Source organism: Balaenoptera borealis (genome assembly GCF_965194805.1).
Source record: "Balaenoptera borealis genome assembly, chromosome: 11".
NCBI lineage: Eukaryota > Metazoa > Chordata > Mammalia > Artiodactyla > Balaenopteridae > Balaenoptera > Balaenoptera borealis.
The window spans coordinates 23,301,096-23,314,696 of record NC_138868.1 but is presented as its reverse complement, the minus strand read 5'-3'; the positions used below and the strand labels follow the sequence as shown (position 1 = coordinate 23,314,696).

Genomic DNA, 13,601 nt, shown 5'->3' with positions numbered 1-13,601 from the left:
CAAAGGTCCTGGGGCAGGAAGGAGTGGGTGGTATTAGAGGAAATGAAGGAAAGTCAGTGAGCTGGCGTGCAGAGTGAAGGGAGGTGAGAGTGTGAGGTTGGGGTTTGGGGATTTATTCTAAGACCTGTGCGGAGCCTTTGAAGTCATTGAAGCAACATCGGCCGTAAGCAACACAGGCACCGGGCTATTGGGTTCTTGTCCTAAGCAGCACCTCCATTTCCTTCTCTGTAAGACGGGGATGGCAATGGCACACAGGGCTTTCCAAACATTTTGAATGTTACAGATAGTAGGAAATACTGGTACATTTAGACTCAGTACGAGTACATGTGTAATATACACGCTTCTCCCAAATGCAGTGCACTCTGATATTTTCTGTTCTAATCTATATCATTAAAGGTTTTTGGACAAGATCCCCTAAATTTATTTTAGAAGCACCGAGATAATACATGTCAAGTGCCTGCACCTTACTTCGCTCTCAGCGAATGTGCTATCATTCTCCGCTCTCATCATTATAAAGATCTCTCTGGCCACAGTTAGAGAATGGATGGGTGAAGTTGAATGACAGTATCTAAATCCTGAGGCTGCTTAAGGACGTTGCCTCTTCATTTCTGTGTTTGTGTCCCAGGGAAGGAGCTCCACGCTGGGCTTCCTGCCTGCAAGGTCTCCTGGGCGGGGTGGGGTGGGGGGGCGGATGTGTCAGATGGACTTTCTGTCTGGTTTCCCTGGGAACTGGTTTCTCCTCGTTTTCCATTTTCTGGGCGGCCACATCAGACTGAGTACCCAGTTTTCTTTGACTTCTTTGTTATTTACACTCAGAGTGGCTTTTTCCTGGAAGCTTCAGAGTCATTATAAGCCACCCACTTCTTTATTTTAAGTTGTGCCATGGTCCTACTTCCCTTTTCAGAGCTGAGGGTTGGAGCCTTAGTAGAATTCATTTGCATTTTCCACTGAGTGTACCAACTTCTGCCCACTGGCCCGGCCCGTAAGCTGCACCCCCCTCCCCGTGCCCTGGCCCTGGAAGCCGGGAGGAGAAGGCAAGAAACCACATTCTTTTTCTCCAAGAAACACATTCTGGATCGTGTGTGCAGAGGTTTCCAAAGAGAACCCTGTGCAGTGAGCCTGGGAGAGCAAGGCCGGTGACAGCACCCAGTAACCCTCTAACTGCCTCACGCTTCATGGACACAGGACCCCGGCTTTCCAGATTACTGAAGTGAACGCTTCCAGCACCCAAAACTTAACCCCTTAAACCATCTTAGAAGCACATTTTTCTAAATGTTAACCTCATCGGTCCTTCACAAGGGAATATCTACTGAGACGCTGTGGCTTCTGTAACTCAGAGACTTTAGGCAAAGAAGGTTTTGTGGTGGTGACAATGATGATGGTGGTGGTTGTAGCTGAAGTGTGTCCCCCCCAAATTCATATGTTGAGACCTAGCCCCTAGTACCTTCGAATGTGACTGTATTTGGAGACAGGGCCTTTACAGAGGTGACTGAGTTAAAATGAGCTTGTTAGGGTGGGCCCTAATCCAATCTGACTGGTGTCCTCATAAGAAGAGAAGATTTGGACACACAAAGAGACACCAGGGGATGCACATACACAGAGGAAAGGCCACGTGAGGACACAGGGAGAAGGTGGCCATCTGCAAGCCAAGGAGAGAGGCCTCAGGAGAAACCAACCTTGCTGATGCCTTGACCTTGAACGTGTATCTCCTGAACTGCAAGAAACTAAATTTCTGTTGCTTTAACCATCCCATCTGTGGTGTTTGGTTATAGCAGACTGAGCAGGCTAATACAGCAGTGATGGTGGCAGTAATAAAAATAAACAATAGGTAGCATGTATCAAGCACTTGGTGCATACCAAGACTATTTTAAGCCTTACTTGAATCATCTCATCCAGCCCCCCACCAATCCTAAATCGCCTGCCTTGGCTGGAAGTGGTGACATGGGGCCTGGCTCCGGCCCCTTTGCTCTGAACCTCCACTGCACCTGTGGTAGCACCTGCATAGTTCCAGGAGCCATGCCAAGCACCTCGTAGATAATCTTTCTCATCAGCACCACAACTCTCCAAGTTCTCATGTTTTAGAGGTAGAGACTGCAGTTTAGAGTGGTCCAGGGACACAGAGTGAGTATATTCTCTTTTTGTTGGCTGCACTAACAAATTCCCACAACCTTGGTGGCTTCAAACATCAGAACTGTATTCTCTCACAGTTCTGGAGTCAAAAGTCCAGAATCAATGTGTCACAGGGTCACACTCCTTCCAGAGGCTCTAGGGGTGAATCTCTTTTTCTCTTTTTCCCAGTATACCCACTTCTAGCTGCATTGGGAGAATCTATTTCTTTCCTCTCTCAGCTTCCTCTGTTGGCTGCCAGCATTCCTTGGCTTGTGGCTGTATCTCTCCAGTCTCTGACTCCATCTTCACATCTTCTCTGTGTGTATCTGTGTCTTCTCCTCTTCTGTCTCCAGTCTCCTGCATTCCTCTTATCAGGATACATGTCATTGTATTTATGGGCCCACCTGGATAATCCGGGCTAAGCTCCTTCTCTCAAGGTCCTTGACCTAATCACATCTTTTGCCACCCGAGGTAATAGTCACAGGTTCTAAGAACTAAAAAGTGAATATATCTTTGGGGGCCGGTTTTTCTGCCTCATACAGTCAGTGAGTGGCAGAATGAGCATTGATGCCAGGGTTTGTCTGATTCCAAAGCTTCTAGTGACCACTCCTCCTTCAGAACTACAGGCATTCGCATTAATTTTAATGGTATGTTAACGCTTCCATTTAGGGGGTACCATACTTGATTTAACCTGTCCCCTTTGGGTGGATATTTCGGTAGTTTCCAGTTTTTCGTTACTGCAAGGAATGAGCATATCTGCCAGTCTTTGGGGACATGTGACTGTGTCTGTAGGGTGCATTCTTAGAAGTGGAACTGCTGGGCCAAAGGGCTGGTAATTCTTAGCTTGCTTCACTCTGTGACCAACACCCGCCCCCGCTGCAGCCCGGAAAGAACGCTGCAGGAAAGGAGTTGAGAGGCATCATGCCTCAATAAATAGCATCGTGAGTTACCAAAGGCCCTAATGCGCTGTGACCACCATGGGAGGTCAGAGGCCTGGCCTGCTCCCAAGTGGAGTATTTTCCAGATGCTTGTGAGGTCGCCATAAGCTAGAGGAAGTGTTGCTCTGTGTCTACTGCTGTCATTGCTTGGAGATTTAGAAATAACAGCAAGTTATTTTATTTATTTAACAAGCACTTACGAAGCATTTGCTCTTTGCCATGTGCTGTCCTCTCTAAGTGCTTTACAAATATGTACTCATTTTATCCTCATTCAACCCTGAGGTTGTCGTGCTAGCAAGCTCATGTCGTGCAGGGGGAAATGGAGCCTCAGAGAGGTCAAGAAACTTGCCAGGGTCGCGCAGGGAGTAAGGGGTGGGGTGTCTAACTAAGGCAGTCACGCTTTCTCTTTTCATTTTCTCTCCTCGTTCTCCTCTTGTCGGCACCAAACGTGGTCTTAGAGTTCCTTATGCCTGTTTATCTCCTGGGCGTGAGATTTGAACTTTGATAAGAAATCTTGTGACTAGATGTTCCTGACTAACTTGGTAGCTTCGATGCTGATTTTCTGGCTGCGTTTGGTAGCCTGGCAAAGTGGGAATGAGCTGTAGAACTAGGCCATTTGTCAGCCGGCGATTTGCCGCTTATTAGCTGTGTGACTTAACTGGCCGGTTCCTTAACTTCTCTGATCTTCAGATGGGGTTTTATGAGTTTCCCTACCGCGACAGTGCTTGTCATCACGTCAGGCAGGCAGTGGTGCCTTATTAGCTGCTGTCCTGTCCTTCTTTTTTATCTTGAGCACTGCGCTTAGGCTTGAGGTAACAGAGGTAAGTCCCCATGCCCATCTTCAAGGAGTTTACAGATGGCCTAGGTGGGAGTCAGGGAACCTGAGTTCTAGCCAGTCCTGGCTCTCTCCTACCTCAGACACATCGGATGTTTCCCTGCTCCTCTGGGCCTCACTTTTGTCACCTGTAAATGGGGGCCTGGACTGGCTTCACCCCAAAGCCCCATCCGTCTTGTCACTTTCTGATCTGTCCTATCTAGGTCAGGACAAGCCCACGTCTGAGGAGCCGGCACCGTGGCAGGTGGATGCAGGGTGTGTCAGCTTTTCCCCTTAGACCCCTCTCGCCACCACGCCCAGCGGCTTCCTCTGCGTGCTCTGGGGAGTCCTCTTGGCTCCGTCCACAAGTGAGAATGGTAGAGACCCAGGCAGCTTTGGATTGTCTGTATCTGAGGGTGGCACGGGTCTGCCCATGCGTCTTGCTGGACGCACACACGGCTTGGAGCAGGAGGCCTGGTGGGGGGCGCTAACTGAGAAGTTGGGCGGGGCCGGGGTGGGGACAGGAGCCCACCCTGGGATCCTCCGGGTCGCCCGGCCTCCTGGAGAAGTGGTGTTTCAGCAGGAAGCCGGAAGCTGAACACCTGATCGATCCGTTCTGCTCACCTTTCTACTTCCCTGTACAAGTGCCCCTGAGTGGGCGGCAACTGCATCACCTGGAGTTTAGGATGCTCATAAAAGGAGTTAATAGCCCGTAATTACACAGATGAATTGCACTTAGCAGGCCCATTTAAAGAAGGGCGGTGAAACAGAGCCTCTCTTAGTAGTGTGACCTTTACCGGGCAAATCAAATCCCAAAGCTAGCTAGTTTCAGGCTTCCCAAGGGGCTTCTGGGGTTGTATGACTTCCTTGCCTCACTCATTGATTTGCACAGATCTTTCCACCTTCCAGGGGCACTTGTGGAAGTATTGAGACTCTCTGAAACTGAGCGGGCTTGTTACAACTTCCCCAGCATTTACTGGTAAAGTTTAGTCACTATTTGCTCAGTCTGAGAATGGGTCGAAGGGCAGGAGATTGTAAAAGAAAATGGGACACAAGTCTGCTTTCCTTTAAAAAAATGTGAGAGGTGGGCCGAGTCATTGCTTTTTTGGCTCCTGGCTTTACAAGTTCACTGTCACTGTGCCCATTGTCTGCAGACAGTGTTAGCAGCGCCCGCACCCTCTGGATGGACGGCCTCAGTGCCCGTCTAGCAGCCTCACTCCCCTTCTGACCAGAGCAGCGTGTTTCCTTAGAAGGAGGCACCTCGGTTCCTCCTTCTCCTGACGCTGCAGCTGGCCCTGCAAAACTTACTCCTCCTGCCAACCTGAAAGTTGGCATTTATGGCTGGAAAGTCGTCTTCTTTCAGCATTGTTTTCGGGGTCATAGCAGAGTAAGCTGGTGAGAGAGGTGCCAGTGAGAATACTTCTGGGCTAAACCTTAAAGCCTTGGAAGGAAAAAGTAACTATGACCTTTGGTGGTTTCCTTCTGTCCTTCACTCTGACCAGTTTCAAAACTCACTTTAAGTCATCAGTTTGGACTTGAGGCTCACTAAAGATTAAAAGACTGAAATGACAGGTTCAAAAGTGCCGAGGAAAGAAAGAGGTGAGTCTGAACAGAGACAGCTGATGCTTGAGAGCCTTGGCTCTGCTGTTCTGCTGGGCATGTCACACCATCTCATTTCCTCTCTCATCAGTCCTGGGAAGTTGGCAGTGCTAACAGGTGTGGACTCTCAGACTTAATGGGCTCAGAGTCACACAACTTGGGAGTGGCCTTGTTAAGACTCAAACCCAGATTCACTCAAAGTCTCTGCCATTAACCATGAAGCCTTAAAGGTTTCCAGGAGACAGTATCCTTGAACCCAACCAACCCTTCAGGGTAGATTAGATTTAGACAAGCAGAGAGGAAGAGGGTGGGGGTTCTGGGCAAGGGAAACGGTAGATACAATCAAAAGCCTGGGAGGGAGTCAGCCTGGCATGGAGCATTGACGGCCAGTTGTAAGCTCCATGGGGCAGGGACCACATTCTCCAGGGCCACCATTGTATCCCCAGTACCTGAGTGCCTGGAGCATAGTAGGTGCTCAATAAATATTTATTGTGTGAACAAATACATGACCAGTCATCTTCCCATACACCATGAGCCTCTGGAAGGCAGGGACTAGGTCTTAGAAATCTTCGGATGCTCCACAGCTCACATGGTTAATAAATAGTATGCAATAAATATGTTCTGATGGAATGAACAGCAGGTAAGAGAGGGTGAGGAGATGAGCCTGAGTGAAATGGCACTGACGCTTTGGGAAATACTGAGCGATACGCATGGGCTGCCGTGGTCAGGGCGTGTCACAGACGGTCTTCAGTGCCAGGACAAGAGCTCTTGTGTTCTCCATTTTTTAAAAAGCCATATCTTAACACACAGCGTCGTGGGGTCTACAGAAACCCAGCCAGCACCCGAACTCTGATGAGCGTGCACGGGAACCACAGTCAAGTACAGCTTAGAAATCACTTTTCTGTAGGACTGGCCTCAACCCACTGTCGCTGGCTTCCCATTTTGGGAAGTGACCACACTGTTCTAACTAACAAGGGGCCTGTAAACACTTGTGAATGGGACCCTGCAGGGTATAGATAGTGCTGTGGGGTCCTGGAATTGTTTTTAGGGTAGTTTGGCCAGGAAGCCCCAGCCAACTTCCTCCAAGATGGGGTCTGCTCAGCCTAGGCGTTTTTCAACAAAAGCTGCCCTCTCTTTTCAGGTGTTGGCTAACGTTGTGGTTTTGAGAAAGCCTGAGGGCCAGAAAGCAGTCCTGGGAGAAGCCCTCTGGGTGGGCAGTCGGAACCTTCAGGTCCAGAGGAGAAGCCGTCCTCTCACCTGGACTTATGACCCGAGGCTTCGCCCCCAGCCTGCCTGTCGAGTTCCCCAAGATGGGCTCTTTCCGCAGGCCCAGACCGCGCTTCATGAGCTCCCCGGCGCTCAGCGACCTGCCCCGCTTCCAGGCAGCCCGCCAGGCTCTGCAGCTGAGCTCCAACTCGGCCTGGAACAGGTACAGGAGGCACGGGCGGGCAGAGGGGCACCGCCAGCACCAGAGCAGGGCCAGGGGCTGGCTGAGCTTCAGCATCTCCTGAGATCTCAGCTCCAGAAGGTCGTGAGTATAGGGGTAATCGACGAAGAGAGTGGTTTTCCCTACAGCAACTGTATCCGTTAGCTTTCCTTTTTTTAAAAATATTTTTTTTCTTTTTTTAATTGAAGTATAGTTGATTTACAATGTTGTGTTAGTTTCAGGTGCACAGCATAGTGATTCAGTTATTTTTTTTTCTGATTGTGTTCCATTATAGGTTATTCCAAGATATTGAATATAGTTCCCTGTGCCGTACAGTAAATCCTTGTTGCTTATTTATTTTATGTATAGGAGTTTGTGAATCCCATACTCCTAATTTGTCCCTCTCCACCTCCCTCTCCCCAGCTTTCCTTGTTTTAGTAGAGGGAAAGCGGACCACTGGGGGCCTCTGGGCTCTCAGAGTCGGTTAACCAGCCCGGGACAGTTGGATGTGAACTTACAGTTACCGTTCATGCCCATCAGTCACACGTCAATTGTAAGAGGACCCGGGGGTGGGAACATATAAGTAACCTCAAGTCACCTGTTACCTATTTGGAGAGCTAAGACAGCATCTGTGAAAAGCTAACTAAGCAGCGTAAACCAGGAGTGACCCATACCTGGGAGCCACAGGTGGCTGGGAGAGGAGACACTTAGCCTTTGTAAGGCGCCCAGCTGAACTTTTGTGCACCCAGCACTGAGTAGAGACTGGATCCGTTCTATGTCTCACCCTTCTCTGAGCTGTTTTTCAAATCTGTGTGGTTCCTCTTTGGATAAATCAATGCATCATTATTTTAAAGCATTATGGAATTCTTTGTCATTTGGATCATTATGGAGTTTTTCAATGAATGCCCAACCCTTATGATGGGGAGGGAGGGGGTGTCCGAAATGTTTTGATGTTAAATGGAGGCTTGTTCATTTAAAAAGGCCTGGAACCCTTGGTAAAGACAAGCTTGTGATTAACTCCTTGCTGAAATGTTGGGCTGGGGTCCAGAGAACGTGGAGTCAAGACTTACCTGGGCCCCTCAATGGATTAACTCTTCTGCCTAGACAGTGGCAGGAGTGGGAGTGGAAGGGGAAGTGAGGCCAGCCCCGCTGGAGTTCTTCCCAGAGGGTACTATTAAAAGGCAAGGACAATTAAAATCCATATTTGAACAATTTTTTAAATTAAAAATTTAAAAAAGGCAAGGAATTATCCTTTCCTATTGGCCCTGGGTGTCCAGGCTGCCCTGTGAAGACAGGTCTCCTAAGTGAAAGAACCCCAGACCTGGGTCAGCTCCTGCTTGCAGGTAATGCCACTGGGGATTCTTTCAGGCCCAGCGGTGGTGGCCACGCACTTTCCTGAGAGCAGATCCCACTGCCTGCCCTTCATTAAGGCTGCTCCCCAGCAGGGCTGCCAACTTGTGAGAAAGTGTGGGGGGAGAGGGCCTACTTTTGGGTCTTCCTGGCCTCAGTCTCCCTTCCTCTCCAAGGACCCTCAGATGGACGTGACGGATAGAAAATGTGGCCGTGTTTGTGCCACAGGCTTCCTGGCCCTTCTACCCACCTTCAGCTCTGAGCTGCTTGTGGAAATGGCCCCGGGGAGACAGATCCACTCACCAGGGGTCGTTTCTATTTCCCTGCAGTGTCCAGACTGCCGTGATCAATGTCTTTAAAGGGGGCGGCTTGCAAAGCAATGAGCTCTACACACTGAACGAAAACATCAGGTATGTGGCTGGCCAGGCCGGGACCCTCCCACCATGGGCCTGAGCTGGGGTGGAAGGGGCTACCCCACCCCCAGGAGCTTTACCTTAAGTTCTGTTTTCTGCTTGGTTCCTATTGCTGCTTCTGTTGGCTTTAATGAGACTCTTGTAACTGTTAAGTTCTGGGGCCCTGATCTGTCTAGACTTCTGCTCCAGAGAGGGCTCGTCCATTTGTCCATGTATATAATGTATGTTTGGGTCACTGGGGTGCAGGGGGTAGAGGGTTGACATCTGGTAGCTGCCATTTATTCTGTAAACATTTCTTGTGCCCCGCTTGATTATTAGGTGCCGTATTAGGCAAGGATGGCCTAGCAGTTGGTAGCAGACTGCTTAGGATTTTATTACTATTCTTCCTTTTACTAAGTAGCTTGTCAACTTCTTTGTGCCTTGGTTTCCTCTTCTGTGAAACAGAGATAGGAAATGCACCTACTTCCGATGCACAAGATTCTTGTGAGTTATTGAGTTACTACATAAATAGTCTGTAAGAACAGGGTTGGAACACACCAAGTATTTGGTACTTGGAGCTCTTATCATCATCGTTACTGTCATTGCTGTTAGGTTTTGGTGATGAAACCCTCAATAAGACATGGTCCTTGAGGAGTTTAATGTCTTCGAGAATCTTCCCAGTAGTGTCCACTACTTGTTCATTCATTCGTCAAATATATGAGTGCCTCCCTATTAGCCAGGCACTGGAAAGAACAGTGAGCAAAGACGGATGTGGCCCCTGCTCTCCTGCAATTTATATTCAGTTGAGGAGATAATCATTAGTCAACTGATCACACATGTAAAAATGTAATAATGCACCTGTGACGGCTACTACAACACAGCTGATGTGATGAAAGTGTATGTTAGTAGGACTTGATCTTGCCAAGGAGGCCAGGAATGGCGATGTGACACTTGTGCTGTCATCCGAAGGATCGGTGGGAATTAACTAGATGAAGAGGGCTCCAGGTGGGGGCAACTGCACGTGCAAAGGTCCAGTGGTAGCAATGAGCAAGGAACTGAAAGAAGGCCCACATGCGCAGAGTACTGGAGGTTGGGTGGTGGTGCGGTTGGGTTTGTGTTTTGGTGAAATGAGGGCAGAGAGGCAAGCAGGGCCCAGAGCCCCGAGGTCTCCCGGGACAGGAGGTTGAACATCAGGTCTTTTAATGCCCTGGTGTTCATTCCTCTTGGGTGTGTTAAGTGCAGAACATCAAGGGTGAAGACCCAACCCTGGAATGGGCAGAACGTTAAACAAGGCCATTATTCAGGTCTTGTTTACATTTAGTTAAGACCTGTGTCAAGGGGCAGTGAGGTGTTTTAAGAGCTCTGCTTTCATTAAAACCTTTAGAGCTCAGAAGAAAACAGAGTTGTGTTAAATTTCTAGCCAGGCACTTGAATTTCACCTAATAATTACACAAATATGGAAAAAGACAATAGAGATCATCTCACCCAAGCCCTCCTTTTATAGAGGAGGAAACTGAGGCCCTGAGATGTTGAGTGACAAGGACAAAGCTGGGTCGGCCAACCTCCCAGCTTGCAAGAGCTGAATCTTACTCCAAGAACTAAGATCTCGGTCTCTTCCGTGAACGTTCCTTAGCTCACAATAGATGTATAAATAAATAAAACGGTGACTCAGGAACATGCTAATTGTTCCTCACATCAGGGGACTGATCCTGAAATTGTACTTAAAACCTTTGTGGGCAGCTAGGAAAAATACGGGCCACGCTAGATTTCAACAGCCCTGTTAACCCCGGGCTGCTCACTCAGAAGTCCGCAGGTACCCAGCAGGTCTAAGTGGGTGAAGCCAGCCTGGAGAGTGGAGATGAGAGCTCACCCTCTGTCCAAGGGGATCCCTCCCGCCCGGAACAATGCAGGTCCAGTGACATACCATCTTATTTCTCAAGAAGAACCAGAAATTGAGATTTTTATGTGAAATTTTCTGTCTTTTAAATGTTGATAAGTAATCCAAATGTCCCCAAACATTGGTACAGGCCAAACAAAACACATCTGTGGGCTGAATTTGACCAACGGACTGCCCATTTATGAGATCAGCCATAGCATACATGGGGCGGCATCGCTGATGGGGTGTCGTGTCCCACATTCTAGCGCTAAGGACACCCAAGTGGGGGAGAAGGGAGCTGACTTGGATGGAGGTGCCAGGAAAAGTGCCAGGCACCTTTCACATACATCATATTCAACCCTCCTCACAGTCCTGAGAGACAATCATTGTTCTCAGTGCATAGTTTATCCACAAAATGATGGGCAAGAGAAACAAAATAGCTTGTCCAAGGTCACGCATCTATGAATGATAGAGTCAGGATGTGAACCCCTGTCTGACGTAGACACCTATGTTAGTTTGCTCAGGCTGCCGAATGGTTTTTTGTAACCATAGACTGGGAGGCTTAAACGATAGATGTTTATTTCTCACTGTTCTGGAAACTGGGAAGTCCAAGGTCGAGGTGCTGGCAGATTAGGTTCCTGGTGAGAGCGCTCTTCCTGGCCGCCATCTTGCTGTGTCCTCGCACGGCCTCTTTGTGTACAGGACGGGGAGAGAGCAAGCTCTCTGGTGTCCCTTCATAAGAAGGGCTAATCCCAACATGAGTGTTGAGAGGGGGCCTACCTTCATGACCTCATCAGAACCTAATTACTTCCCAAAGGCCCCATCTCCAAATAGTGTTACATTGTGGGTGTAGGGCTTCAACATATGAATTTGGGGGGTGAGGGGACACAATTCAGTCCCCAGTGGAATCTGTGCTCTTTGCACTATATCGTAGTGTCAGAGAGGGAGGTTCTAGGCTGGAAGAAGTGTCAAGCCAATGGTCTTGATCTTTCTTTCTGCCATTGTTCCTTTCCCAAGGCCTCCGGGACTCCATCTCTACCATGTGCTGTGATTCTTAACACCCCTCCAAGGATCACAGCACTCCTCCAACACTCCTTTCCAGTATTGGGTTTAGCGGGGGCTGTTGGATGTTCCTCTCTATGTTTTGAGCAATTTTCAGGCTAGTGAGAAACACATATGGTTGGGGTTTGAAACTAATTGCCCGGATGTGAATTGAACCCAGAATAACTCAAAGCTGTCAAAAACCAGAGCTTCGATGACCATGTCCTGGACCGTCTACCCTCTGTCCTTCTTTAGGATGGTGGTTAGAACAGAGATGGGCTTTCCCAGCACAGACACTCAGAGTATAACTGAGAACATGAAACACGTCCCAGGCATATGTATGACCTGGTCGTCCCAAGTTAAATAAAGTGAACCCATGTCTGCAAGAGCCAACATGGAAATAAACACAGCTGCCTTTATTTTAGTAATTAAAACACCAAAACAGACATACTACTCTCTGGTTACATTTAAATAGACAGGTTTTGGTTTTTCTTCACTCTCTTTTTTCTGTGAAAAGACCTTTTCGCAGAACACAACGGCAAACTCACCAGCGTTGAGGCCCAACCAGGTGGGGTGAGGGGCAGAGGCGGTAGGGATGAGGGAAGAAGATGCCAAAGGAGAGAAGGCTATTAATCTCAAGCCCATTTTTCAATCAATTATGACAGTTCTATGTGCAAGAAGATCCCTGCCAGATTCAAGAGAATAGTTTAACTTCTTAAGAGAGTAGCTTTTGGATTCAGAGAGACTAGGGCTCAAGATTAGACCAGCTGTGTGACATGGGCAAGTTACTTCATTTATCAATCTCTGTTTTTTCTTTTATGAAATGGGGATAATAATAACATGAACCTCATAGTGGTTGGGAGGTCTAAGATAATGCTAAAAATGTCATTATTACAAGATCCGGTGCCGAATAGATGTTAGCCATTATTATTCCTATTGTGAAAATTGAGCAATAATAAAGTGATAAATGCTGGCTGAGTACCATGCGTGAGAGCACAGGGCAGTGTGATGAATTGCCCCATGAACAGTACTGTATACAAAGTTCTCTAGCTGTTTGGATGAGGTGAGCTGACTTTGAACTAGAGAGGTCCGGGACAGGCCCTTCCAAGAATGTGCTGGCCTGGAAGTGTGGGTGAGGCTAAGTTCTTACAAGGAGAGCCAGCTGTTTCTCCTTTCTGCAGAGGAAAGAACAAGAGGAAATGACTCTCTCAGTTCTTCATTCTACTCCAGCCAAACAGTAATAAACTTTGATGGATTATCCAAGTCCAATGTCAAAGCCTAAATCAGCTTTCCCCGGTCACACCAGCCAGCCCTGGCCATCTTTCTAACTGTGGAGTTAGTTAGTGAGTTCCCTGGGAAATGTGAATTCGTGTAAATACTAGTCAATGCAAAGGATGACCAGGAAGGTAAGTTTTATATAACTGGGTCCTGAAAGGCAGTCGTTACAAACAATTGATCTTTTCTTCTAAGACGTGTCTCCACATCTTGAAAATGAACTTCAGTTTAAACTTAAGCAGATAGACTTTGGGGTATCTCTGAGGAAGAGCTCTGGACTAAGGATGGTCAACTTCTAAAACACATTACTAGATCAAGAGAAGGATGAAGAGACCTTTTTTTTTTTTTGAAAAAAAGACTGGAAAGTGTCCAGCCATAGTTTGCATTTTTATTGAAATGAAAATTATTGGAGGTACAGAGGTAATGCCTTTCCATGCACTTGTGTCCACATTAATTAGCAACTTAAAGGATACAAGATGCTTGTGTATATTATGTGTTTTAGAAAACAAGAAGACTCCTTATATAGTGTTACTCAAGCTAACAATGGAAATGTGGTTCTCACGCTACCCATTATTATTGCCAAGAACAGATATGCTTCTGAACACAACCCTGGAAGTGATGGTCTAATCTCACTGGTATATTTATATAGCTGTTGAAAGAACATAACAGAGTATGCTATTGATACATTGTCCACACCCTATGGATGGAGCTACGAGTCCTTCACTATCACCTTTGCTGTTAATTGCACATATTTCTGGATCACCAAATTTACACAAAGGTT

The 13,601-nt window shown here is 47.7% G+C and overlaps 1 protein-coding gene and 1 long non-coding RNA gene across 7 annotated transcripts in view; one reads left to right on the top strand and one right to left on the bottom strand.

The window, feature by feature from the left end:
* LOC309606585 overlaps window positions 1-13,601 on the bottom strand; it is a 257,753-nt gene that overhangs the window by 28,329 nt on the left and 215,823 nt on the right. The gene's annotated exons all lie outside the window — the stretch shown is intronic.
* Window positions 1-13,601, top strand: part of PRR5L (proline rich 5 like) — a 129,902-nt gene that overhangs the window by 68,060 nt on the left and 48,241 nt on the right. For 4 of the 6 annotated variants that reach the window (XM_082343832.1, XM_082343828.1, XM_082343829.1 and 1 more), the window contains 2 exons: window positions 6,602-6,889; window positions 8,566-8,646. In XM_082343832.1, coding sequence (XP_082199958.1) covers window positions 6,726-6,889; window positions 8,566-8,646 — 245 coding nt within the window. In that variant the 5' untranslated portion in view covers window positions 6,602-6,725. The remainder of the gene's footprint in view (window positions 1-6,601; window positions 6,890-8,565; window positions 8,647-13,601) is intronic. The other 2 variants (XM_082343831.1, XM_082343830.1) reach the window with 1 other exon arrangement.